The sequence below is a fragment of the Erpetoichthys calabaricus genome, chromosome 6 (genome assembly GCF_900747795.2).
Source record: "Erpetoichthys calabaricus chromosome 6, fErpCal1.3, whole genome shotgun sequence".
Taxonomy (NCBI): Eukaryota; Metazoa; Chordata; class Cladistia; order Polypteriformes; family Polypteridae; genus Erpetoichthys; species Erpetoichthys calabaricus.
In genome coordinates, this window is record NC_041399.2 from 105,045,725 (window position 1) to 105,072,813 (window position 27,089).

General features: G+C 37.1%; 1 protein-coding gene across 2 annotated transcripts in view; it reads left to right on the forward strand.

The window, feature by feature from the left end:
* The window catches only part of LOC114653479 (cadherin-20-like), a 134,540-nt gene extending 109,614 nt beyond the window's left edge, over positions 1-24,926 (forward strand). For both annotated transcript variants that reach the window (XM_028803828.2, XM_051929363.1), the window contains exons 6-12: positions 2,658-2,845; positions 4,285-4,538; positions 10,647-10,783; positions 19,216-19,337; positions 20,465-20,582; positions 21,521-21,772; positions 23,538-24,926. In XM_028803828.2, the coding sequence (XP_028659661.2) occupies positions 2,658-2,845; positions 4,285-4,538; positions 10,647-10,783; positions 19,216-19,337; positions 20,465-20,582; positions 21,521-21,772; positions 23,538-24,034 (1,568 nt within the window). In that variant the 3' untranslated portion in view covers positions 24,035-24,926. The remainder of the gene's footprint in view (positions 1-2,657; positions 2,846-4,284; positions 4,539-10,646; positions 10,784-19,215; positions 19,338-20,464; positions 20,583-21,520; positions 21,773-23,537) is intronic.
* Positions 24,927-27,089: the final 2,163 nt, after the last annotated feature.

The following is a 27,089-nucleotide window of genomic DNA, read 5'->3' on the forward strand; positions in this document are numbered from 1 at the left end:
ACATTTGGGTGTTGACCAGGCCCTTGTGGACATGCTTTTCTCTTGAGTCTTTGGTGAACTTCTAGCATAATCCTCCTTTCAAAATTATACCGTCTCTGCCATTTCATTGCTAGATACATATTATAGAAAAAAATATTCAAGTAAATGGTATTGGAAGACTTCCATACTTTTGTATATACAGTGGATTCAGGAAGTGTTCAGACCCCTTCAAGTTTTACACATTTTACTTTGATGCAGCCTTGTGAAAAAATGATTTACATTTTTTTCCCCTCATCAAGCAACACCTAATACCCAAGAATGACAAAACAAAAATCAGGGTTTTAGAATGTTTTGCAAATTTATTAAAAGATATCAGATTGACACAAGTATTCAGACCCTTTATTCTTTACCTATGTGACTCAGTATCTTGTTCAATGAGATCTGTAAGCGTTGTAGGAAGAAGTGCATCCTTGTTTCCATAATGAATGTACATCATCTCTTTGTGATCTGTGTTTAAGATCAAAGTAATTACAAGATGTTTGCTGGATAAAGTTTATCAATGCCTTTGGAAATGTTTAAAGATCATGATGGAACACCTTAGATTAGGTATGACCAGTAATGTATGTATTAATCACTTACTGTTATGCAACAATACATTAACAAAGGCTTCTGTTGGTCTTAATGGCACTTACAAAGCCCCAATGAAGTGGTTATTTTTGTATCTCTGAGAAAGGACGCAAACTAAAATAACTTTGTTGGCTTAAATGGGACACAATATGTCTCTTGATATTGTTACTTCAGTATACAGCTTGTGAATCATTAATTAATGCTTAATAAGATCAAATGAGGCACTCATGTTCACATTAACTTTATCAGTGTATCATTTTATATGTCATATTTCTCAGAGATGAATAACTATTTTACTGGTGATTTATAAGAGTTATTAAGAGCAAAAGAAGTTTTTGTTAAAGTCTTTTTTGCATAACAGTATGTTATTAATACAATCATATGAAAAAGTTTGGGAACCCCTCTTAATTCTTTGGATTTTTGTTTATCATTGGCTGAGCAATTTCCTTTTTATATATGACATGCCTTATGGAAACAGTAGTATTTCAGCAGTGAAATTAAGTTTATTGGATTAACAGAAAATATGCAATATGCATCATAACAAAATTAGACAGGTGCATAAATTTAAAAACCCTAACAGAGATATTACATCAATAATTAGTTGAGCCTCCTTTTGCAAATATAACAGCCTCTAGACACCTCCTGTAGCCTTTGATGAATGTCTGGATTCTGGATGGAGGCATTTTTGACCATTCTTCCATACAAAATCTCTCCAGTTCAGTTAAATTTGATGGCTGCTGAGCATGGACAGCCTGCTTCAAATCATCTCATAGATTTTCGATGATATTCAAGTCAGGGGACTGTGACGGCCATTCCAGAACATTGTACTTCTCTCTCTGCATGAATGCCTTTGTAGATTTCGAACTGTGTTTTGGGCCATTGTCTTGTTGGAATATCCAACCCCTGCGTAACTTCAACTTTATGACTGATGCTTGAACATTATCCTGAAGAATTTGTCTTATCAGTCCAAAGCACTTTGTTCCAAAATGAATCTGGCTTGTCTAAATGAGCATTTGCATACAACATGCGACACTGTTTGTGGTGTGAGTGCAGAAAGGGCTTCTTTCTCATCACCCTGCCATAGAGATGTTCTTTGTGCAAGTTGTGCTGAATTGTAGAATGATGTATAGATATACCATCTGCAGCAAGATGTTCTTGCAGGTCTTTGGAGGTGGTCTGTGGGTTAACTGTAACCATTCTCACAATCCTGCGCATATGCTGCTCCTGTATTTTTCTTGGTCTGCCAGACCTGGGTTTAACAGCAACTGTGCCTGTGGCCTTCCATTTCCTGATTGCATTCCTTACAGTTAAAACCGACAGTTTAAACCCCTGAGATAGCTTTTTGTAGCCTTCCCCTAAACCATGATACTGAACAATCTTTGTTTTCAGATCTTTTGAGAGTTGCTTTGAGGATCCCATGCTGTCACTCTTCAGAGGAGAGTCAAAGGGAAGCACAACTTGCAATTGACCACCTTAAATACTTTTTCTCATGATTGGAAGTTCAAGGCTTAACGAGCCAATCTGGTGTTGCATGTAATCAGTACTGAGCAGTTACATGCATTCAAATTACAAGGGTACCCAAATTTTTGTACAGCCAGTTTTTCACATTTGATTTAATTTCATACAACTAAATATTGCTTCACCAAAAATCTTTGTTCGGAAAACACCTCAGTACTCAGATGTTCCTAGGAAATGAAAGACATACCACTGTTATCTTTTTTGTTGAAAGTAGTGTAAATTATTATGAAGGCTGAGAGGGGTTCCCAAACATTTTCATCACTGTAGATGTAAGTAATACCTAACATAAAGTGTTAGTGACCAGGATTTTTAATTCATATTTAAAATGTGTCAAGTATTTCTCATTTGGTAGGCTGCAGGGTTTTTTTTTTGTGTGAGGCTTCTTTCAAAGTAGACCAGATATAACGAAGAATTGATTGATTCATATAGCACATATAACCAGGAAATCAGCAGACCCATTGGAAATTATATATTTAGAGTCATTTCCTATACTGTATATAACATGGTTTCTTCTTCTTCTTTTTGTAAACAAGAGCTTTACCAGATGAGTGTTCCAGAGTCTGCTCCAGTTGGCTCTATAGTTGGAAGAGTCAGAGCCAAAGACCTGGATGTGGGAATCAATGCTGAGATGCGGTACACCATCATTGACGGAGATGGGAGAGACACATTTGACATTAACACAGACCCTACCAATCAAGTTGGAATTATTACAATAAAAAAGGTACACTTAGTAATTTGTCACCTGTTTTATAATTGATGATAACAGATTTGCTCTCCAACCTTGGTCAATCGTACAGAGTTTATCAAGTTACCTTAAACTGATCCCAAAAAAGTAAAAATATAAATAACGAATAAAGGGTAGGAAACAAAATAATCCAAAAACACACTAATCACAGTTTTGGGCCATTTTTGGAAATCTGTGTTATAGACATAAGACTTTTACAACCATGTAGCTTTATTTTAAAAGCTGCTTAAATAGAACAAAGTTTTGTTTAATAGAGAAGTTAAATTGGCACACTTTATGGTTTAGCCAAAAAGTAAACTTCTTAAATTAACCAATATGATCTTGAATTATTATCTGACTAAAGAATTTTTTACAAACTGTATTGTGTGTATGTAAATGTTTGAAGTGTGCTCTATCTATGAGTAACTGCTTTTTTAAACTAAATAACCCACAAAACAGTAAAACAACCTACAGTGTAAGGAAAAATATGAAACAGGAACAGGAACATCTATCCATTTGGAAAGTATCTATTTCAATTAAATTGAACATCTGTTAGGCTTCATCTAGTTTTTCTTTTTAGGGTGTTTTCCAGTTTTAATATTACTTGTCAGCTCCAACTTGGATAGATGTTCATCTCTCAGAGACAGGAAGTTTAGTTGTTAAAATTCCTTGAGTTGAAGGAATCGTAGACCTTTGATTTTAACAATAAACTGCCCTTTTATAGCAGATTAAAAGTTGTATTCATGAAACCATTTGTAAGCTGCCTTTTTTACTTGAATATTATTATTATTAGAACAGCACTCTATTAAATGCAGAGCAAGTAAGTGCATTATAAACTGTAATGGATGTTGCTTTGAGTCTCATCAGTTAATAATGTCTAAAAAGAAATATTAAATGGTTTATTGTAAGAAATAAACTAAATTACAATCTTTCAAATTATCTAAGACATCCGCTTCTTTATTATATTGATGATAATGAAAAATATTACATTGTCTACACAAGTAACCAGTTTAATTAATATAATAACTACTGCTTAAAGAAATAATAATAAATTACACCTTAACAGTTTTAAACTTCTTAAACCAGTCCAAGGTGTGGGGTCATATGTCTATCCCAACAATTTAGTGTTATTAGTTCACCTAAGATGTGTGTAAGTCAGTGATTCTTACAAATAGAATGTATGTATTGTGTAATTGTCTTAAGAGGATGTACAGCCATTGTGACAACAGAGACAAAATGTTTAGAGCACTAAGGGAGTTTTTAGCACATCAGTGAACATACCCCAGAAAAGGCACTTTTTTCTGTTTTCTTCAATTAAAATTTTAAATAAATGTCTGAGATGAAATATACTACTCTGATCAAACAGACTAGAAAGGTACTGGTGTGACATAGACTACCCAAAGTAATTGTTTTTTCCTTTAATTGTCTTATTATAGCCACTCGACTTTGAAAGCAAAAAGAGCTACACCTTAAAAATAGAAGGTGCCAATACACATGTGGACTCAAGATTTCTGAACAAGGGCCCTTTCAGCGATGTAACCATCGTACATATCAGTGTGGAGGACGTTGATGAACCCCCAAAATTTGACTCCAGCTCCTATTATGTTGAGGTGGCAGAAGATGTGGAGATTGGCACAGTCTTTCAGATTGTATCTGCAAAAGACCCTGATATATCCAATAATTCAGTTAGGTAAGTAACTAAGCTATGTTACAAATCTCAGGATCCACAAATTTAAGCCGAATTCTGTGCAGCAGAAAACTTATTCCCTTCCGTTACTTATTCTAATATAAAGCAACTATAACTCAGTAAAGTCTGAATTAGCGTAAGCTGTCCTATTTGGTTTTATGAGAAATGTAACAATTTATTTCTTGAGGTAGAAGTGCAAGGATACAAACAAGGATAGGTGAGTCATATATTTGAAATGTTACAATGTGTGCTTCCTTTTAAATGTTAATGTTTATAAAATACTAGCTGTGTAAGCCCATGCTGTAAAAAGCCCGGGGTCCTAGAAACTATTGAAATCGTCAGAAAAAATTGAAATGTACAGATATCAGGTAATTGAAAGGAACTACTCAGGGCATCTTTCTCCTAGGAGGATTCATTTTGCCAATGTGCTCGCATCCCTTGTGCATTAGCAGTGGGAGGAAAAGTAAAAGGTATAACGTTAGCGGCTAGACGACTTTGTCTTTCTTCTGAGGTTTCGTTTTGCTGACATGCTCGCCTCACTTGTGTTATTAGCAGCTAAGCAAGTCTTCTATTTCCTCGGAGGCCCTTACCCCAATTCCACCTCTCACTTCCAGGCTGGATAGACACACACACTTCCACACGTAGACATTTATATGTAAGACGTCTGTCATTTTTCACCTACTTATAGAAAAGCATTGAGGGCTAGATCCCCAGTAAAAGATCAAAAATATAAAATTAATCATTCATAATCACTGACCTTTAAATAGTCTAAAACAATATCTCACATGCTTATGTTTGAAATTGGTCATTTTTAACTTTCTTGCAGCAGCTCTTAGCGGACAGGGCCATCAGTAAAGAATCACATATTAAAAATATTATTGTATTCATGATCAGCAACTTCAAAATAGCATAAAATGACTATCCACATGCCTATATTACCGACTCCCATTTTTTTAAAGTTTTGTAAATAGGAGTAAATTTGACCCATTGTAACCTACTAGGGGTTGATGTGACATGCACAACTCCAAGTCTTTCTAGTAATTTCTGCTGAAGACAATTATTGATTTATACATAACTCAAGCCATTATGGCATTGACAGCAAAGTTTGTCAGATGGTGTGAAACTCTGAACTTTCTTTTTCAAGTCTTTTTCAAGTACCTGTCAATAAGCATTAGCAATAGCCTAAAATAAGGTTTGATCGTTTTAAACTTTATTGATTCTGGGGAATTAATAATGCATTGGCTGATGGTTGCAACTACAAAAACTTTGAAGAAAACAAGGTCCTGTGCACTTTGAGTGCTGCCTATATAGCCTCATGACAGAAATATCAGCCCACATCCTTGTATATTGAGCATGCAGGCCATTTACTGTTAGAAAAATACTTTAAATTAAAGTTGTATTCCAAGAGAAATAAATACACACTATATTTCTGTGCATTCAAGTCTAATACAGTATTAACACTAAACAGTTTACTGCAGTCCTGAGTGAGCTGGGCTGGTTTTGTATGTTACTGTACATTAAACAATATAACACCATACATGACAGTAGACTATAGTGCACTTTTTAGTTGGTTTGACTGGATGCTTATTTTAAAATTTTCGCTTTTTCAGTAGAAAACTATGAGGCATAATCTTATACATAATTCGCCTGCCTCCTCACTCACTCACTCACTCACTCATTCACGTCCGTCCGAAGCTGAATGCGCAGTCGCCTTCTGCGCCGCTGCCTGAAAAACCTTACGAGACCGAAATCCAACCCCAACATCGCGGCCGGTGGCGGATTTAGCCTACGCATTATACAACTGTCTTCAACAGGTACATTCATGACTTAAGCATTTCAAAGTTCGTCTCACTTCCAACTTATACAAATGCCTCTAAAGAGAAAATTTGCTTCATTGCGGCAGGCGGCGTATTTAGCCTACGCATTTCAGGATTTTTATTCTGAAATCCGTAGTACTAGGGTGTTGTACCGTGTTAGCCATTATGAATGTAGAGAAAAGCCAAGCAAAATGACACCTTTTATTGGCTAACTAGAAAGATTACAATATGCAAGCTTTCGAGGCAACTCAGGCCCCTTCTTCAGGCAAGATTGCCTGAAGAAGGGGCCTGAGTTGCCTCGAAAGCTTGCATATTGTAATCTTTCTAGTTAGCCAATAAAAGGTGTCATTTTGCTTGGCTTTTCTCTATATTCTGAAATCCCAAATCCTTCCGCACAGGGGTAGGATATTAGCCCCGATCACAGTCAACCCTCACACTCAAAATAATACGTAAGAACATATTATTATTAAGTACTTTCAGCGGGCAAGTGATGTGAAGGTGCAAGTTAAAGATGGGCCACATCAAGGGAAATTACTACCAAACAGTGAGAGTGTCTTCACAAAAAATGTAGTCTACAGAGAGATTTTACAGCTTTAGTTGCATACTGACAGGCCTCCAGTATACAAACAAAAACATTGTCATAGATAGCATGTCTTTTTTAAGTGTACAGCATTTTTTGCCGTGATAAAGTCATACATATCCCAAACCTCTTAGGTTAATTATCATTACATACATCACTTTCGTTTTTATTTCTTACTTATCATTTGTTCTTCATACACTACTGACACAAAGTTGTGCTCGTTTCATCTTACATTGTCGAAACAGGCTTTTTGTCTAGTAAACATATAAAGGCAACTTAACCTTTGATACTGGAAACCGTGAACAGATTAACATAAAAGTTGTATCACTTCTCCACGTAGTCTCCTTGCAGGTCAATGCACTTCTTGTACATTATCATTCCACTTACCTCTTCATTCCTTGGAAGAAGGTGCTTTTTGGCTTCTCCTGAAATCAGGTCTGCTCCTCTTCCTTAACCTCATCATCAGAAGTGAGACTGTGACTGCGTAGAGCCTCTTTAAGTGTTCCAATAATGTGATAGTTACATGGTGCTAGATCAGGACTGTAAGGGGATTTGGAAGACGTTCAAAGCGCAGCTGTTGCAATTCCTCCATTGTTGTGGCTGCTGCATGGGGACGTATGTTGTCATGGAGCAGCAGGACTGTTTTGGGTCACAACCTCCATGCACTGTTGCTTGTGCAGATCAGTAAGATGTTTTGCCCCAAGTCATAATGCATTATGGCATATGCAGATGCATAGCTGAAATCTAAATGTGCAGCAACGGAGGACAGCATAATCCCTTGATCTTCTCTGATGAAGGCATTCGCCATGTCAATGTGGGCTTGTGGGAGCAATGTTCCAGATGAGATCACTTGTTCTTCAGCCTGTCAACCTTTCTATTTATTCATAAATGTTATGTTGTGCCATGCTGCATTGATCAACAATGATGCAATCCTGCAGCGGAGTGTCTATTAGTTTCAACTAGACTAACAGCAGAGCGCTGCACTATGTGTGTTCGAGCTACCCATAAGCCATTGCGAATATGTTGTGTTATGTCAGCTTCCGTCTGTTGCAGCCACTGCATAATTTTCAAATTGCCTTTGTTTTTGATTAATCCTTGTATTTCATATATATATCTTAAAACATCATTAACAAAACAAAGGAGAAATAATTTCATTAAAGACCACAGAAACCATAGTATAGATCAGTTTTTCTTTATTATTGTGACTAAGATTATCGTAACATATTATAGCATTCTCATATCTGCTTAATCCATTTGACAGTCACCTATCTCAGCAGTACTAAGCGCAAGGAAGAATCCCACCCCATAACTGGACGCCAGCCCAATCCAGTACTCTTTAATACAGCCAGTTTTAAGTTATCAATTAACCAAAGAATCACATTTTTGGGATGAAAACTAGAGTATCCAGAAAAAAGTACAAATGCTTAGGAAGAAAATGTAAACCACACCGGAAGAGTGAATTGGGCACCTAATTCCAAGCCAGGATTCTGGTTGTGTATCAACAGCAACCACTGCACCACCATGCTATCTTAGTATTGTTACATTTCATTGAAATAGATTCTGTGTTTTTTTTTTAAATGGCCTATTTTAATCTATCTATCTATCTATCTATCTATCTATCTATCTATCTATCTATCTATCTATCTATCTATCTATCTATCTATCTATCTATCTATCTATCTATCTATCTATCTATCTATGTAATTACAGGGCAGAGCATAATTGCTTATCTAAATTAACGTAATTAAATGGCTATAACATATATATATTTGTGCATGTTAAATAAATTATTATATGTTTGTCAGTTTCTTTACAAATTTTCCACATCCTTCATAAAATCTAAATTGGTCCTGTTCATTAACTCAATAAAACATCAGAAGCCATTAATATTGGCTTTGACCAGTTATGGTCATGTGATAAATAATGAATTCCTCTTTAAATTCTGTGGGTTTACATACCATAACATAACTAACAATCATCTAGTTTGTAAAGTCAAGTCAAAGTCTAGGCCAAGGTTCATTTATAATTAAGATGGTGTGGCATGAGCTTAAGAAAGCTGTGCATAATTCAGCTGAATCAATCAGTGAATTGAATTCAAGCCACTGATTCATGGGGTGTGCTAACTTTTTTTTTTTTTACAAGTAGACTTATTTATGTTTTTCAATATTATAAACATATGCATGTTAGGTTAATTGATGCCTCTGAATTGTTCCAGTATGAATGAGTTGAGTGTTTGAACTGCGACCATCCAGTTCACAGGCTATGGCTCTCTCAGGTCTGTTTGTAATAAGTGGGCTGTTTGAATAATGAGATATAACAGTTTAAAATTGTTGTCCCTGAAACCACAAGAAAAAATAGCCTTTGAACTTTAGACTGATATTCCTGTTCATAAGCAGAGCTACTGTCCATGGTGTAAATACCGTACACTTCTGTATACTGCATTATCGAAAGGTTTTTTTTTTTAAAATTAACTAATAATAAAGTGCATTATCATCATGTCACAGCTTAGCTCACCAGCAGCAGTGCTCAACATTTTCCTGCAGATGGCGGTGTTGACAAACAAACGCATAAGAACTGAAAGAAAAAGGGGGTCTATCAGACTGTTAGCAAAGCATCCTAGCATGAAGCAGCAGCACTTCAGAGCCCAACACCAGTGGCAAGCTTTCTGTCACACAGCTCCTGAAACGGTAAAATGAAGAAAGAAGCTCTGTTACTACACTTAACAGAGTGCAGCCAAAATGTTCCACAATGCAAGACAAAACAACAGTATTTAAAATGAATCAGCATACCTATATATTGTATCTTATAATGAAAAAAATATAAAACTATTATGCTATTAAAATATATTGAATTACTTGAGTTATTTTCTAAAGGATGTGGTTGTTACTGTTGAAGTGTAAAAACATGGGTGCTGCAATGTTATAATTGGATTTCTTTTTTGCATTATGCTACATGCTTCCTCCATATTAATCAAGACCAAAGGCAATTGGGCGTAAGTGAATCCTAGCAAAACAAGCTTTTCTTGTTGTTCCTAATAAAATAAAACTAGAATAAATCTAGAAACAGTAAAACAGTGGACAAGACAAAGTGGCAAATTCATTTAAGCTGAGTGGTACATAATTATAATTAATAATACATTATTATAACTAATGATGTAAAGTCATGCAGTTTTTTTTTCACTTTAATCTTAAGATTCTACTTTTACAACTGTTTAGCTGGTTAGATATTTTAAGAGTTTTTTCTACTTTTATGATGAAATGAAAGTGTTCTCTATAGTGAATCAAACCTGTTTGGCAAACCTGGAGCACGTTACACTTCTGGTAGATGATTCTTGTCTCCATCCTCTGTGATGTGTGTGTGTCATACTTTCCATTCATTCTGTCATTACATTAAACATCTGGTGAAAACATCATCTTTTATTTCAGAAACAGTTATGTTTATTTGAAACACATAATTTAATTGTGATTTTTAACTATGACATATCCTTAATGTGAAATCCATGCTTTTAGTACATCCCAGATTGACTATTACAGAACCTGCTTTATCCCTCCTAATTCACTATGAATAAACAATATTAAGAATTTTTGTGCTATTCTAAGGCACACAAACACTCGGAAAACTACTGTATCGACATTAAAAATGCACCTTGTTCATGTATTGAATGAGGTAGATACAAAATAAAATGACCTTTCACATCTTGATCTTTTTTGGCAGGTATTCTATTGATAGAAGCAGTGATCGTGAAAAGTATTTTTACATAGATCTCACATCCGGAGCATTGATGCCTGCTAGGCCCTTGGATCGTGAAGAAATCTCTTGGCACAACATTACAGTTCTTGCTGTGGAAATGAGTAAGTAATAATTATCTAATATATTAACATCTACGCAGGAAGTGTGTGTTTCTGTCCGTCCCGGAAGTGAGAGTTGGAGTTGGGCTAAGGGCTCCACCTCCGAGGATACGCAAGCGAGGCCAGCACGTCGGCAAAATGAAACATCCGAAGAGAGAGTCACTTGCTTATCTGCTATTATAGAAGCATGGTGAGCACATCGGCAAAACAGTACCTCTTTTCCTCCTGCCGCTAATACACAAGTGAGGCAAGCATGTCAACAAAACAAAACTTCTGAAGAAAGACAGTTGCTTAGCTGCTAATGCACTCTGATGATTTCAATAGTTTCTAGGACCCCATGCTTTTTACAGGGCTTACACAGCTAGTAAAGGTATAACAAACTAAAGTGCTGTGCTTGTTTTCTTGGAAATCCATGTTTTGTTGATAGACTTTGATATACTTATAGGACCTAAAATTGCGGAACTTTTATAGATTTTCTTTTTTTTCTTAGTTTTTGCTATACTATGAAAAGTATAGCAGTAGCACTGACAGTAGTAGCTGGGCCTGTGCCTTAAATATTTCCACCTGAGCCATGGTACATTTTTAGCCCCCAATCCATATCCTTACTAGACTTACACTGGAACACATGCATCATACTAGAATACTGCCACAATGTAGAACATCTTAAAAATAATGGACAAAATAATAAATAACATTATTTTTGAAAAACACCCAAAATAGTTAATTCAAACAAAGAAATTTTTCATCTCTTCTCTTTGGTTTCCTCCATTAAAAAGCTATTTTTATTAAGTTTTCCAATTGTGACATTGAACGTGAAACAAAACTGTCTGTTTTGCTTATCCCACATGCTCCTCAACACACCTTGGCGATTACAAACACCATACTAAAGGTACCTGCCTTTTGTAATTGACAACATATGATGCAAACTTAACAGACATTTATCAGACATTGTACCTGTGACTGACACCTTAATAATGTTCCAGTAATTAAGAAAATGGTAATCATTATATACAAATTACAACTTGTGAAAATCAGGAAAAGGAATACAGTGATCCCTCGCTATATCGCGCTTCGCCTTTCGCGGCTTCACTCCATCGCGGATTTTATATGTAAGCATATTTAAATATATATCGCGGATTTTTCGCTGCTTCGCGGGTTTCTGCGGACAATAGGTCTTTTAATTTCTGGTACATGCTTCCTCAGTTGGTTTGCCCAGTTGATTTCATACAAGGGACGCTATTGGCAGATGGCTGAGAAGCTATCCAGCTTACTTTCTCTCTCTCTCTCTCTCTCTCTCTCTCTCTCTCTCTCTCTCTCTCTTGCGCTGACGTAGGGGGGTGTGAGCAGGGGGGCTGTGTGCAGCTGCTTCCTGAAGGACAGGCTGCACGGAGCTTCGCATACTTAAAAGCTCAAAGGGCACGTATTGATTTTTTTATCTGTCTCTCTCTCTCTCTCTCTCTCTCTCTCTCTCTCTCTCTCTCTCTCTCTCTCTCTCTCTTCCTGCTCCTGACAGAGGGGGTGTGAGCTGCCGCCTTCAACAGCTTTGTACCGGCGGTGCTTCGCATACTTAAAAGCCAAAAAGCCGTATTGATTTTTTTTTTGACTGCTTGCTTTGCACTTCTTTGAAAAGGAAGATATGTTTGCATTCTTTTAATTGTGAGACAGAACTGTCATCTCTGTCTTGTCATGGAGCACAGTTTAAACTTTTGAAAAAGAGACAAATGTTTGTTTGCAGTGTTTGAATAACGTTCCTGTCTCTCTACAACCTCCTGTGTTTCTGCGCAAATCTGTGACCCAAGCATGACATTCTAAAAATAACCATATAAACATATGGTTTCTACTTCGCGGATTTTCCTATTTCGCGGGTGGCTCTGGAACGCAACCCCCGCGATGGAGGAGGGATTACTGTACTAATATCATGTCCTGACATGCAGCTTTGAAATGAGATGTGGCAAAGTTGTGTGAATTAGAGTTCCTAGAACTATGAAATGTAAAATTAAAATCTTTCATACAATCTTTAAAGGCAACATATAAATAAGGCACTTTTTATGTATGTAATTATTATGGTTCATACATAACTCTCATTTTTTGTAATATTATTTCATAATGTTAAAAAATACTGCATTAAAATGCCACATTTACCAATGTGCTGCCTTACTGCAATCACCTTGTTGCTTCTCCCCACGAGCCAGCCCTGACTAGTAGCATTGTGACATGGAAAGTCAAATTTTTACTTGTATGTTTAGGAATAAAGCTTTCGAGATTTCTTCATAGCAGAAGGAGGTTCTCAGCAAGCAAAGGCGACAGTCCAAGGAAGTCGAAAATATACAAGAAACTGAAAGTCGATTTGTTAATAATGAGCATAAATTAGGTTTCTATTCAAGAGAGCGCACATAAAGACAAGAAAGCTCTCTTCACAAAGGAGAAGTGCGCTACTGACTTTTACATTTTTAAACACATACTACTACCCAGGAGAACTTTGAGGCATACAGTAGTTGAATACACTTGAGATATAAATGCATTGTGCCACTGGCACAGTCAGAGCTTAGGCTGGTAACAGTTTAATACACTGTATATTAAAGTAGTACTCCGATGAAACTGGGAGTTAGTAAAGACACAGAAACAAAAAAGTGACTATTAGGTGCAGTTTACAAGAAAACAGGAAGCTTCTCAAATATCAGCTTAAATACATATTAAAATCATTAAAATATGTTACCATTAATGATTGTTAATAATAAAGCCATTGCAATGTTACAAGTAGGGCATGGTGGTAAAGTGGTCAGCAGTTTTCTGTCACTGCTCCAGGAGAGTGGTTTGTGTGTTCTTTCTGTGTCTGCATAGTTTTCACAGTAATTTCTTTCATAATTCCAAGGACTTTCATTTTAGTATAAATGATCACTCAGAATTGCCCTGGTAGGAGCCAATGACACGAATGTAGTTGGGTGATTGTGCCTTGCAGTGGGCTAACTCTTCTTTTTATTCATTAGAAAAAAAAAAACTAGTCTCTCTATTATAAAAGGAAATCCTGAGACAAGACTTTCTTGGAGATAATTTCAACTCCCGTGAGAGATAATTTCAGGCCCCATGAGACAAGATTTTTTGCCAAGAGATTTTGACAAGTCCCGCGCTCCTCTCAAACATTTACAACCATGCCTACGGTTCAATCACTTCTCATTCATATGAATGCTATTGTCAGACACAATTCCTGCGCTCTCAGCTCCAAGCAGGGTCAGAAATAAAAGACAAAGAGTAGAAGACAAAGTAGAATGTCGTAAAGAGGTTCAAAAACATTGGCGCATACACATGCAGAGTGGATAGAGATTATGAAAGTACTAAAATTCGAAAGTCTCAAAAAACTGATAGTAAAGATCGTATTAGCATTAACAAATGGAAATTATTACTCGGTGAAATAACGGAACAGCGAAAAGAGATCGAATATATGGACATAGGTGATACGACAGAAGTATGAAGATATTGTTCAGCTTTAAACTTTAAGTCGAAGACTTGTAGATTGTCTAATTAGTGTTCCCATCTGGAAAAAGTAGTGTTTCTTCCCAATGAAGAGGGCTATCTGCGAAAATTAAAAGATTTGTTATTTGGTGAAAATGAAATCCACATATGTGAGCGGCAGAGGTTGGCGAGGAAAGCGAGCAGGGGACAGAGCCCCCTAGTATTTAAAACAATTAAAGTTCAATCATTGTTTAATTATTTAAATAAATAAGTATTTAAAATCAGTCTGCTGCATAGAAGACATCCTCTCTGCTTAGATATGCTTTGACTGTTTGTTCCATCAGTAAACAGGACTCAGGATCCTTCAAAGCACTTCATTGCAATGTCCGCTGGCAGAAATGGGGAAAATCTCTGTCATGGTAATCTTGCAAAATTTTACCAAGAAAATGGGTGCCAAGACAAAGTGAATCGTCATATTTTCAAATAGCAATAGTGAGCAAATATTGTGATAGAATAATTTAAAAATCAAAACAAGCAGAACAACTAATGCTAGTGTTTATTTTGCCTTTTACAGGACAATATGATTAGAACAGAGAAAAATGGCCGCACTTGTGCAGTTTCACTTTATTTTAATATAGCACTGTGTAGAACATGAATACAGTATAGTATGCTCAAAATAAAGCACAAAACAAAATTGAATGAATGTACAAAATGACATGCAAACAAACACATACACATTAAGCACAATGCTCATACAGACATATACACATATCCTGATTTCATTCAAAATATCATTCTTTAAATAGATTAAATTCTTTAGATTTGTTTCAGTATGCAGTCAAGTAGAAAATGTCATGTTTAAACAAGGCTGAAGAATATTTGCTTTTACTGGTCAGATAGACAGAACATTTTTCACACATAAAGCACTCAGATTTATTTTCACATATTTGTTGATAAAGCTTGAAATATAATGTTAAGTGATATTTGTGCTTATCTCATTTGTTTATCTAGCTGTACTATATATATAATCTGACGATGAAGAACTATGTCTTCATATAACTGTGTGCCACCACATAAAGTAAATTTGAGGCAAAGACTGTGCAGAAAAATCAATGTTTATTTTATAAAGCACAATTCATAGAGTACAACATCAAGAAGGTGCTTTATAAAGCAAACAAGCAGCAAAATAGACAAAACGCAACATCATTTCAATGTAAAGTTACATTGCTAGAAACAAATGTATCTCAGTAGACATAAGCTGATAGCACAGTACAGCAGATTTTACCATATGAGATGGCACAAAAAAAATTCTGTCAGAGTTAAGTACAGTTGTTACGTAATTTTCTAAACAGAGAAAACAGTTTCTGGTATAGCCCAAGAGAAAAATGTAATATTTAAAATGTGTGTTTTTATGTGTGGTTTGAATGTGTCAGATGATTGAGCTTTTCAAAAGGCTTAGGAAGAGAACTCCAAACAATGGCAGCCACATAGCTAAGTGAGAAATCAAAACAAAAAAAAAATCGGAATGAAAGGCTGACATCAAAAGATCTCAATTTTTGGTTGATATGAGGCAAGCCAACAAGACATACAATCAGAAAAATTGAAATTATTAGTTTGAAGACTTTTGAGCATAAATGATTTCTGTAAAGGGAGTTCTGTAGTCAGGCCATTTGAGTACTAATGTGTGGATAATGTTTGATTTACAGTATATTAGCCATCTGGGAACAGCAGCTTTCTGGTGTGGGAAGCAGCCCAGACCCAGACAGGCGGACATCATTTTGTCACCCAACACACGTTTATTTACAGCCATATGTACAAATGTTATGAAGCACACAACCCAGTGCCGCAGCACCAATCACCCCAAAGTCCAGGCCTCTTTTCTCAGTGCCTCTCTTCGCCGCCTCCACTCCTCTGCTCCAAGACTCTTGTCCACTTCCACCTGACTCCAGCCTTGAATGAAGGGAGGCGGCCCCTTTTATAGCCACCCGGATGTGCTCCAGGTGCTTCCTGGCAATCTTACACCGGCACTTCCCAGTGTGGTGGAAGTGCCAGCTGCATCCCCGGAAGCACTCCAGGTGTCCCTGCTTCTCTTTCCTCCAGCACTTCCTGGCGGTGACCATGGGCCCCTACAGGGTTGAGCTTCAAAGCTCTGTACTCGTGGCCCCCAAAGCAATCAGGGCAGATGCCCCCTCATGGTCTTTCCTGGGCATCCTGGCTGGGTACCACCCCTAGCCGTGTGCCACACTGGTCTTGTAATTAGTTGATATTTTAAGCAGGAAGTCCATGAAAAGTTAATTATAGTAATTTAGTTGAGAGGTCTGTGGTGGGCTGGCGCCCTGCCGGGGTTTGTTTCCTGCCTTGTGCCCTGTGTTGGCTGGGATTGGCTCCAGCAGACCCCCGTGACCCTGTAGTTAGGATATAGCGGGTTGGATAATGGATGGATGGATAGTTGAGAGGTGCTGAAGGTGTGCCAAACAGGAAGGGTGGATCTTCATAAATGTTCAATAATTGGAACATTTGAAAACATAAAATGAGCTTACAGTGACTAATGCAATTTGCAGGTTTACACATGTTTCATAGAATTCTGTTTTTACTTTTCCAATGGTATCAGTTTTACGGATCACATTGCATTCAATGATATACAGAACAATCACAGATTCATCCAAATCTGTGTACTTACCATACATTTTTTACCATATCATAATCAACTTAAGGCCATATCAGCGCCCTTCAAAACAAAAAAATCCAATGAAGTAGGTGCTCAAATACTGCATTTTGAGGTATCAAAAAGCTTAACGGAGACCCAAGATTATTTACTTTTATGTAGCATTAATGAAATGAGCCTGGTGGTGGGCTGGCGCCCTTGCCCGGGGTTTGTTTCCTGCCTTGCACCCTGTGTTGGCTGGGTTAGGCTCCAGCAGACCCCCGTGACCTTGTAGTTAGAATATAGCGGGTTGGATATGGATGGATGGATGGATGGATGGATGGATGGATGGATGGATGGATGGATGGATGGATGGATGGATGGATGGATGGATGGATTAATGAAATGAAATCTAAGAAGCTTTCAACAACTCCTCTTATGGAAAAGTTCATCTTTACTAGTTTCATGTAAAGTAACTCAGTGGGAGAAAAAAGGTCTTATTAAGGGTAGACAGAATTAAGATGATGAGCAAGCAGTGTCCTGAAAGATCTCACAATTGATTTTTCCTGAAAGAATCCCATTTTGTTGTTACTCTCGACCGTGTTAGAAAGGATTTGGAGTAATTGCAAATCCTTAACAATCCATTGTTAAGGCCATTCCTTAAACATATGTTTTAGAGAAGCAAAAAGTTAATGGCAATATTCAGAACGGTAATTTGGGTCTTTTCCTGGAAATGCAGTATTTGGATAATCTAAGTCAACATGTGTGCGTTCTATGTACAATTTGAAACTGAATTAAACCATCCTTTTCACAAATTGACATTATTAATATCTTGTTAATGGCTGAATTGCATTAATTATGTGAGATTTTAATTTAAGGCCCTGTGACGATGCAGGTTCGGCTCTACGCTCCCATCAGCTGTCCGGGAGCCCTTGAACCCTACACCGTTGATAATGTTACTGAGATGAGCTAGACAGTGAGGCAACAACATAGCAAGGGGATGATGAAAAAGTTCAAAGTGCGTTTATTTAAAAATCCTACAAAACAGTGTTCAAAATAAAGAGTGCAGTGCTTCTAAAAAGTCTTCATTAAATAAAAAATCCAATAAAGCAAAACATGGAGGTAAAACAATAGAAAGACAATCCTTTAAAAATCGAGGTTAAAACAATGCTGGAAGCAGTCCTTTAAAATACCATTCAGAGTCCGGTGCTTCTTTACCCTAGCGTCTCACCCGCTTTACCCATCTGGGCCCCGAAGCAGGCGAGACGCACTCTCTGCAGCTGTCCTTCTTGCTCTCACACAGGTCTGGAGGCCTCCCAATCCTGGCTTCAGTCGCGCTCTCATCCCAGGCCTGAGACTTGGAGTCCTTGACAACCAGGACGCTCATGTCAAGGACTTCTCCACCAAGCCTCCCAACTCCCGCTGCCATTCTGGCCTTACGCGGCCAGTTGCCCTTCACTGGTCACTCCCGCTATTCGATCACTCAGTGGGAGCGACCACTACTACGACTCCCAGGTGTCAGCCTAACACTCAGACTTCCATTCAGCTGCTCACTCGCTCACACCGTCTCTCTGTCTCTCTCCCTCTCTCTCTCTCCAGCTAACTCCATCTTTCTTTCTTTCTCTTTCATCTTTTTTTCCATCTTCCCTTCTAGCTGACTCGCACTTCTATATATACCGAGAGGGCATAGAAGCTGCAGCACGTTAGCATCCCCAGGAACAATCATGGATGTGGGCAGTCTCTCACCTGTGCACATAGGTGAGAAACACCCACACCACAGATCACCCTGAGACCTGCTTTAGCCACAACTACCATGCCCCCTCGCTAAGCCGCGAGCGCTGTGATTATTTAAAACGGCTTTTGCTAAGAGAGCTGTGGACACACAACACCACAGGCCCATCTCTAAAAGTTTCCTTTATATCTTCTGGAGTTGCATACCTTGAGTCTGGCAATATCTTCATCATCTCTAAATAGTATAGTTTCAACCATACACATTGATAAAAGATTGGAAAAAAAATCATGTTGCTTTTAACAAGGTTTTTAACTTTCACATTATAAAAGTAGTCTCCTACAGGAAGATTATGTTTGAAGTTTAATTGCTCAAAGTATGCAAATATGCCATCAATGCAGAAGTCTCAACTCATTAAAATAGGATGGTGGAACAAAATAATTGCACTGACTGAAGTAAAAGAATCCTGTTTATCTATGCCTGAAAAGTATACCCTGTGTAGGCTATTCTGATGAAAAACATTCATTTTATAACAAACTGCTGATTTAGATTAGTATTTTTATGCCACAATGAATAGATTAATTTAATGCAGAATTTTTCCTTTTTTTACAGCCAATCCATCACAATTTGGAACTGTGTCTGTTATGGTTAAAGTCCTTGATGTTAATGACAACCCCCCAGAACTGGCAAAGTACTATGAAGCATTTGTTTGTGAGAATACCAAAGCTGGGCAGGTAAAAATAATAATAAATAAACTTTTTTCTTTCAGAATAAGTATATATTTTTACTAATTGTTTGATAAAGACTAGCTTTAATAAATTTATATTTTTTGCAATGAAAAGTAACAATACCTCCACACACCTCAACAAAATTACTTGTATATTCCATCCATCCATTATCCAACCTGCTATATCCTAACTACAGGGTCACGGGGGTCTGCTGGAGCCAATCCCAGCCAACACAGGGTGCAAGGCAAGAAACAAACCCCGGGCAGGGTGCCAGCCCACCACAGGGTACACACACACACCAAGGACAATTTAGGATTGCCAATGCACCTAACCTGCATGTCTTTGGACTGTGGAAGGAAACCGAAGCACCCAGAGGAAACCCACAGAGACATGGAGAGAACATGCAAACTCCATGCAGGGAGGACCCAGGAAGCGAACCCGGGTCTCCTAACTCTGAGGCAGCAGCGCTACCCACTCCGCCACCGTGCCGTCCGACATGTATATTGTTTATAGTTAACCACAGTACACATTTACTGTAGCTCTGCCTTTGTTTGTGGTTTTAATAATAAATAACAGAAATAAACTCTGGAAATGTCCTTGAGTTACCCACAAAGACTATGGACTTAAACTCCAGTTGAACATCTCAGTAGAGATCTAAAAATTCCATAAACTGATGGTCTACATCCAGTCTGTCAGAGCTTGAAAGAATCTGCAGTGGAGAATGGCAGAACATTCCCAAATCCAGGTGTGCAAAGCTTGGGGGAGAGTCTAAGCTGTCAAAGGGGCTTCAACTAAATACTGAATAAAGAGTCTGAACAATTGTGTCAATGTGTTTTTTTTAATACATTTTCTAAATTTCAAAAATCCTGTTTTCATTTTGACAACACTGGGGTTTTCAGTGTTGCATTGATTATGAATTTAAAAGTCCAGGGATCTGAATACTTTCTGAAATCACTGTACTTATCTTACAACAGTGCCCACAAAATCACTCAGTAGCTGTTACGTTTATCAGTAAGTTCATAATCCATCAAACAAAACTAACTTTGTCTTTTGAAAATCAATGCTATGTTATGCTATGAAGGAGAAACAACTGCACTGTGATCATAAAACAAATGTGCACTTCTAATTCACAGCTGATTCAGACGGTGACTGCTGTGGACTTAGATGACCCTCTTGCAGGCCAACATTTCTATTATAGCCTGGCGCCCGAGGCAGCTAACAACCCAAACTTCACCCTCAGAGACAATCAAGGTAATGAAATAGGATAGGAGGCATCTTGTGTTTTAATGCCACCAGCGGCATGCCCTGATTCTGAATTGTTTTGTTCCCAAACATGTTCATTTCACTTAGAATTAATAAAAAATAAGACAATAGGAACATTTGAAAAAATTGCTTTGCCTTTTGAAGTATTTCATTGTTATTTTAGGAACAGGATAGCTTTGATAGGAATGTATTATTTAAAATGTCTACTGCTTTAAAATATTATTTTAAGGTGTTCGTAATTAAAAAAGCAATTAAATCCCAAGCAGTCATGGCAGAGTTTCATAAAAAGGGTTCATATTTTAAGGAATATTTGAATTTTGCAGAGAATTATCTTCACCTTCTGAACCAAGTTAATTTATTTCAGGCACACTAATTTAGTCCTTATCAGTTTTAATTTAGAGTACCCCTTTTCACTGGCCCTTATAATCATTTTCTGTGGCTCTTACAATAATTTTATTCACATCAGACCGATGTGTCTACAACATTAGTTTGCAACGAATGTATTTTTAAGCTGTCACTTTAGAATATAGCCTGCCAAACTGTATCTGTTAGCCATTTACTGGCACATAAGTACTTTAAAAAAAGGTTTTATTTGTCTTAAACAGCAATGTACAACTAATTGATTCATTCTTGCAAGCTCTTAAAGCTTCTAATCAAAAAATGTTACCATTTTTACATAATTTAGCTTTTTACCAAAGACAGTTTTGGCATGAATATTCTACAACCCCACAGTCCTGAAATGCAATAAGCATGTTTGAAAGTGCAACGTTAATTTTTGCATATTAAAAGTCTTTCATCTTCCCTTTTTCAAAAGAATGTTTTCTCATGCAACAAAATTAAGCTGTTCTATAAAATGTCATGCAATGCATTGCCTATTCTCTCTATATAAAATATTCTGACAACAAAAATCACCTATTCTCTTTCAGACAACACTGCATTTGTACTGACCAGGAGAGGAGGGTTCAGTCAGCAGGAACAGAGCATCTACTACCTTCCTATCCTCATATCAGATGGAGACCAGCCCATGCAGAGCAGCACTAGCACCCTCACGATCAGAGTGTGTAGTTGCGATGCAGATGGGAATGTTATGTCTTGTACGGCAGAACCATACACGCTTCCTGTAAGCCTGAGTAGAGGAGCTCTAATTGCCATTCTTGCCTGCATTTTTGTGTTACTTGGTAAGATTTTAAGATTTGCATTATTCTTAAGACCCACTAACATATTTTATTATTAAAAGAAGTGTCATGAAATTAAACTCTAATTACCTTGTAACCCCTCTACTCATTCACTGTCTTAATCCTTCTGGAAAAACACCCATCCGTCCATTTTCTTAACTCACTACTTCCATTAAAGGATCAAGGAATTCTGGAGCATATTCTGAAAATGTAAGACACAAAGTAGAAAATGAGACTGGATAGATTATAGTTTGTCATGGAGCAAACGTACACATTCACGCACCCACAAAGCAAGTCAACTTAAACCAACAGCATGTTACAGGGAGGAGATGTCAAATTTAACAATTGTAGCTGCTAGATCCCAGTGCCTTGAGGATGTCAGATTACACAACCAGAACTAGGGAGATGATAAAGTCTACGACTGCAATGGCTTTTCAGCTCAATTTCAGATTTTCTAAGAATCGTATCCTTTCCGCATTATGATATCCATTTTAACATGCTGCCTGACAGCACTGGAGCCTGCATGAGTGCTTTCCAAGTATGGCTAGTTCTTTTTGAATAATGTTTCCATTCCGTTGTGGTTCAGCAAACACGAAACACCAAACTTATGAGCCTTTCTTCTGTTTGTGCAGCACAGAAAAACAGAATGTCTTCTTCCTCATGGCTACATTCTATGCATTGTACCTCCAAACGAGTGCTCATTGGTTGTTGGCTCCTTCACCCACACAAAGAGACCCACCCTCCAAAAATCATACCTGATGCAGACTGAACTAAGTTATTGGGGATGTCAAGCTGCATGGCTGATAGTCATAGAAGTGTGTCATGACTGCCCCAGACTTGCTAGGATTATGTAAAGACTGCAGCTGAAAATCTCGCTTCAAAGAGGCTTTAAAGGGTACAGACAAACAACAAAATCGATGACTCACCTAAAAACTGATATAACATTGCAACATTTTCTTCATACACGTTTCAAGTTTTAAAAAGATGATACATCCTGGTTCTAAAAATTACATACTGTATACAGAACCAAGCTCCAGGTCGGGAACATGCTCCGATTAAAACTAAAAACAAAAGCTCTGAAGATCTGTTAAAACTCCATGGTTCAACTCCTAATTAGTTTCTCAAATGAGTGGTTTCCACCCTTAAATGCTCTAAAGACTTTTCTTCAGATAAATCAAAATATCTTTCTACTCTTTTATTTTTTTTTTATTTTGTTATTGTTGTTTTCCCAAACAATAACTATTCTCTTTTTGCTATTCCATAAAATGATGTTGTCTGCTGCCCCCAAGGTTTTGTATTTCTAGGTTCTCAACAAACTAGCAGAGTCATATCTTACCCCAATCATAAACCTGACAACACTTTGGTCTATTCATTAAAATGACATCAAACATTGATGCTGACATATAGTAATGACAACAGCAGCATAGCAGTTGTTTGCAGCATACAATGATTATCAAAACATAAACCGTGTGATGGAAAGGAACCAAATGCAATGTCAAAAAAGGAAAACTGACAAAAAATGTGCAAAAATACTCAGACACCTAGAGATCTTCAGACATCGTATTTTATAAAGTTAGCACATTATCACTCTCAAGGGGTCTGATGGGAAAAAAATTGGAATCAAGAGGCATTTTTTAGATTTACTTACCCTTAAAAGTTTGCCTTTTCACCTAATAACTAATATAATTCTGCTTAAATATTGTTTTTAACTTTTGTATGATTGAAATATTTTGTCATTTTGATTGTAACCATCATTTTCTGTTTTCAGTGATGATTCTGCTTATCCTTTCACTACGGAATTATAAGAAGAAACCCTACTTAACAGATGAAGAGGAAAATGTGCATGAGAATATTGTGCGCTATGATGATGAGGGTGGGGGAGAAGAGGACACAGAAGCCTTTGACATTGCTGCCATGTGGAACCCCAGGGAAGCTCAGCTCTCTAAGATCAGACAGGACATGGTGCCCGAGATTGAAAGCCTTTCACGCTACGTTCCACAGACCTGCATGAGAGAAAGTAATGTTCACAGCTATGTACTTTCCAAACTCTATGAGGCTGACACAGACCTCTGCGCTCCCCCTTATGATTCATTACAGACCTATGCCTATGAGGGGGAGGGGTCAGTGGCAGATTCCCTTAGCTCTTTGCAGTCAGTCTCTACAAACAATGACCATGACTACGACTACCTTAGTGAATGGGGTCCACGCTTTAAAAAGTTGGCTGATTTGTATGGTGTCTCAGAGGCGAATGATGTACTGTGGTAACCATTTGGCCAACAACACCAGATCTATTCTGCATATTACAGAAATTTTGCAAATAATAACTGTGCCCTTATGCCTGTAGGGTGTATATGACTGAGAACTCAAAGAGTGGTCACAGTTGCAGTTCAAGGGGCATTCTTCAAAATGTCATATAATTCAAAATAAAAAAAATGAATATGTGAAAACTGAGATGTTCGGATTTTTAACATCATACAATAAAAAAATTGGCAAGATTCTTCAATGGAGGACTTCGGATCTTGTGATAAAAATGAGCATGATCGACTGGAGAGTAACGCAATCTAATGACGCAGTGCTCACTCAGACTAACCCTACAAAATGGAGGAACAAGGCTCAGCAATGTGCTGCCTAGAAAATAAATACATTATGCTTGATATTGCAGTTACTACTTGTATGTCTTGGATGGACCCTTACTTTAGGTCTGCTTAGAGATAGACTATAGTAGTTGTATCCATATGACCATATCAACTTCAAAAGAAATGCATTTCTTTTTATATTTCCATCCTGCTAGAAGGTTCCAGAATTGAGGTGAAATAATTCAATTCTGTGTAAACAAATAGGTTTTCATTTGAAATGACACAAGATTTTAAACCTTTATGCAACTGAATAATCCTTTAGACAACACATTAAAATATAAAGAATGTTTTTATAATTTGATTTATTTTAACATTTTCATATTTCATTTAAAATATGATAAGCAATATGTACTGTATATGTAGCTTACAAGTTCCATTGTAGAAAACTGAACCACTTATCACATCCTGTGTTCATTGGTTTAATTTGGACTATAAATTGTATACCAGACATAATTTAAAAAATGTATTCATATATATATATATATATATATATATATATATATATATATATATATATATATATATATATCCATCCATCCATTTTCCAACCCGCTATATCCTAACTACAGGGTCACGGGGGTCTGCTGGAGCCAATCCCAGCCAACACAGGGCACAAGGCAGGAAACAAACCCTGGGCAGGGTGCCAGCCCACCGCAGATCCTGAGAATTTAATTATTATAATTATTTTTAAGCAACAGGTAGCAAGAGAAATCTTTATTTTCAAATACAGTGCATAATGATAAATCAAATTGGTTGAAAATGAAACCTGCTTGTTTGCACAGTCACCTTGATTTCATGCTGAAGTGCCAAATGTAAAGTGAACCTTCTACTGGAAAGCCAAAAAAGTAAAAGAAAAAAAATCAGACTTTAAAGATGGCTCAGTAAAGTTTTTTTCTCAGTAATGTTTACAGGGGAAGCCTACTTGAAATAAACACAGTAGCAACAGTGTTACATGTATTTAATTGTACAGTAAATACCTTTTGTATATTTGGAATAAACATAAAGACTTTTTTGTTAATAAGACAATTGTTATTCATTTATTTCTTAATTAACACATTTTCAGAACTCATCTTGCTATGGTTCAAAATACCTGGGTGCTAAAAAAATTAATAAACAATACAAAGGCATTTTAGGGAGCTAGGGTGCCTGAGGTAAAATGGTGAAGTCTAGACTCATTCTAAAAACTGTGGTATATTAACTATGGTATATTTTACATTGTAGTATCTTCTGGGAGTGCTAGTTGCCCTTGAAACCTTGCTGATATTGGAGTGGAACTTTTTGCCCTTCCTGATGCCAGCTTTGTTAAGTTGGCTTTTACAACATGCAAGAGGGACAGTGATCTTATTTTCACTCCAGGTCACAGGGGTCATTGGCATTAGTGTCATTACATGCATCTGAAAACCACAACATCTTAGAGTTTTTACATTACATGAACATAAACTTCTTTATATGCAATTGGTAGGCTACAATTAGGGGAGTCTAGGTTTGAAAAAGTGGACAAGCAGATATTATGTTTGCGGCTTTGTGATCATCAATATATGTTGTGGCCACTAATTTAAAATGTGGTTCTAATACCAGTGAGAGCGTCTTTCTAAGCAGAATGGAGTGAGTCCCTAATTATTTATTTCTTGGATCACAGAGATTGAAACTGTTAATCAGTAATCATAGATTACCAATACGTGAGAGTCAATTAATAAAGCCAAGTTCCTACTGAGACCCCTACAGGCTCCTCAGTGACTAGAGCACCTTAACAAAGAGTTGATCGTAAATTTAAAAGTGCAGCGTTTGGACATTCAATAATCTTTGGTGATTTCAGCACGTGGAACCATGATTGTTTCATCGAGCTGTTGGGGTGGGCAGGGGTCACTCCCCTTTGTCACTTTATCACATAGGGGAGTTACCTTTTGTGCATTCAGAATCTGGACACTCAATCGTTTAATTGAGGGTGAGGTTGGGGGGGTGTATGGTGGAATGGTAAAAAGGCCCCTTGCCCTCACAGGTCCCTGAATATGCATGCAGAATGTCTCTATGGACGATCCATCTCTGGATCAAGCAAATCTTCATTAGAGAGCAAGCCAGTCTTTAACACTTAATCAGAAATGTGTAAGTCTTAAACAAAAATTTATTATTTTTAAAAAGGGTCTTCATTTTTTTTATATAAAGTACAGACAAAATCTGTGTAGCTGCAATGCTCCTCTAAGTTCATTGTCTAACATGGCTAATTCATTTTTAAGTTCTTCAGTCTCACTTTCTGCCATTAATCAGTCACTTATCCATCCATAATCAAATTCACTTTTAAAATTTAGGGCTCTGAGGTGTTAACCCTTGATGGCAAACAATTGTACAGATACCAGCATTAAATGATAATGGATAATTCAAGGTCATTAGCTAAACCAACATGTATGACTGACTTGTATGTCTTTGAAATATGGGAAGGAAGCCATCATGTTTTGAGAAAAGCCAATAGAGACAAGGAAAAAATGAAGATAATTCCATCCAGAGACTAACTGTAATGGAACTGGAGCTCAGAAGTCTATAATGTATGTCATTGGGTTGTACCTGAGGTAGGGTATTGTCTTTACAACTGACTTGGAATAGCTTAACCATGGTATTCATTTGCCAGTGTTTTCAGTGTTGTTCACCACTTTCATAATATTTTAACTTTTAACATGACTGCTATCCTC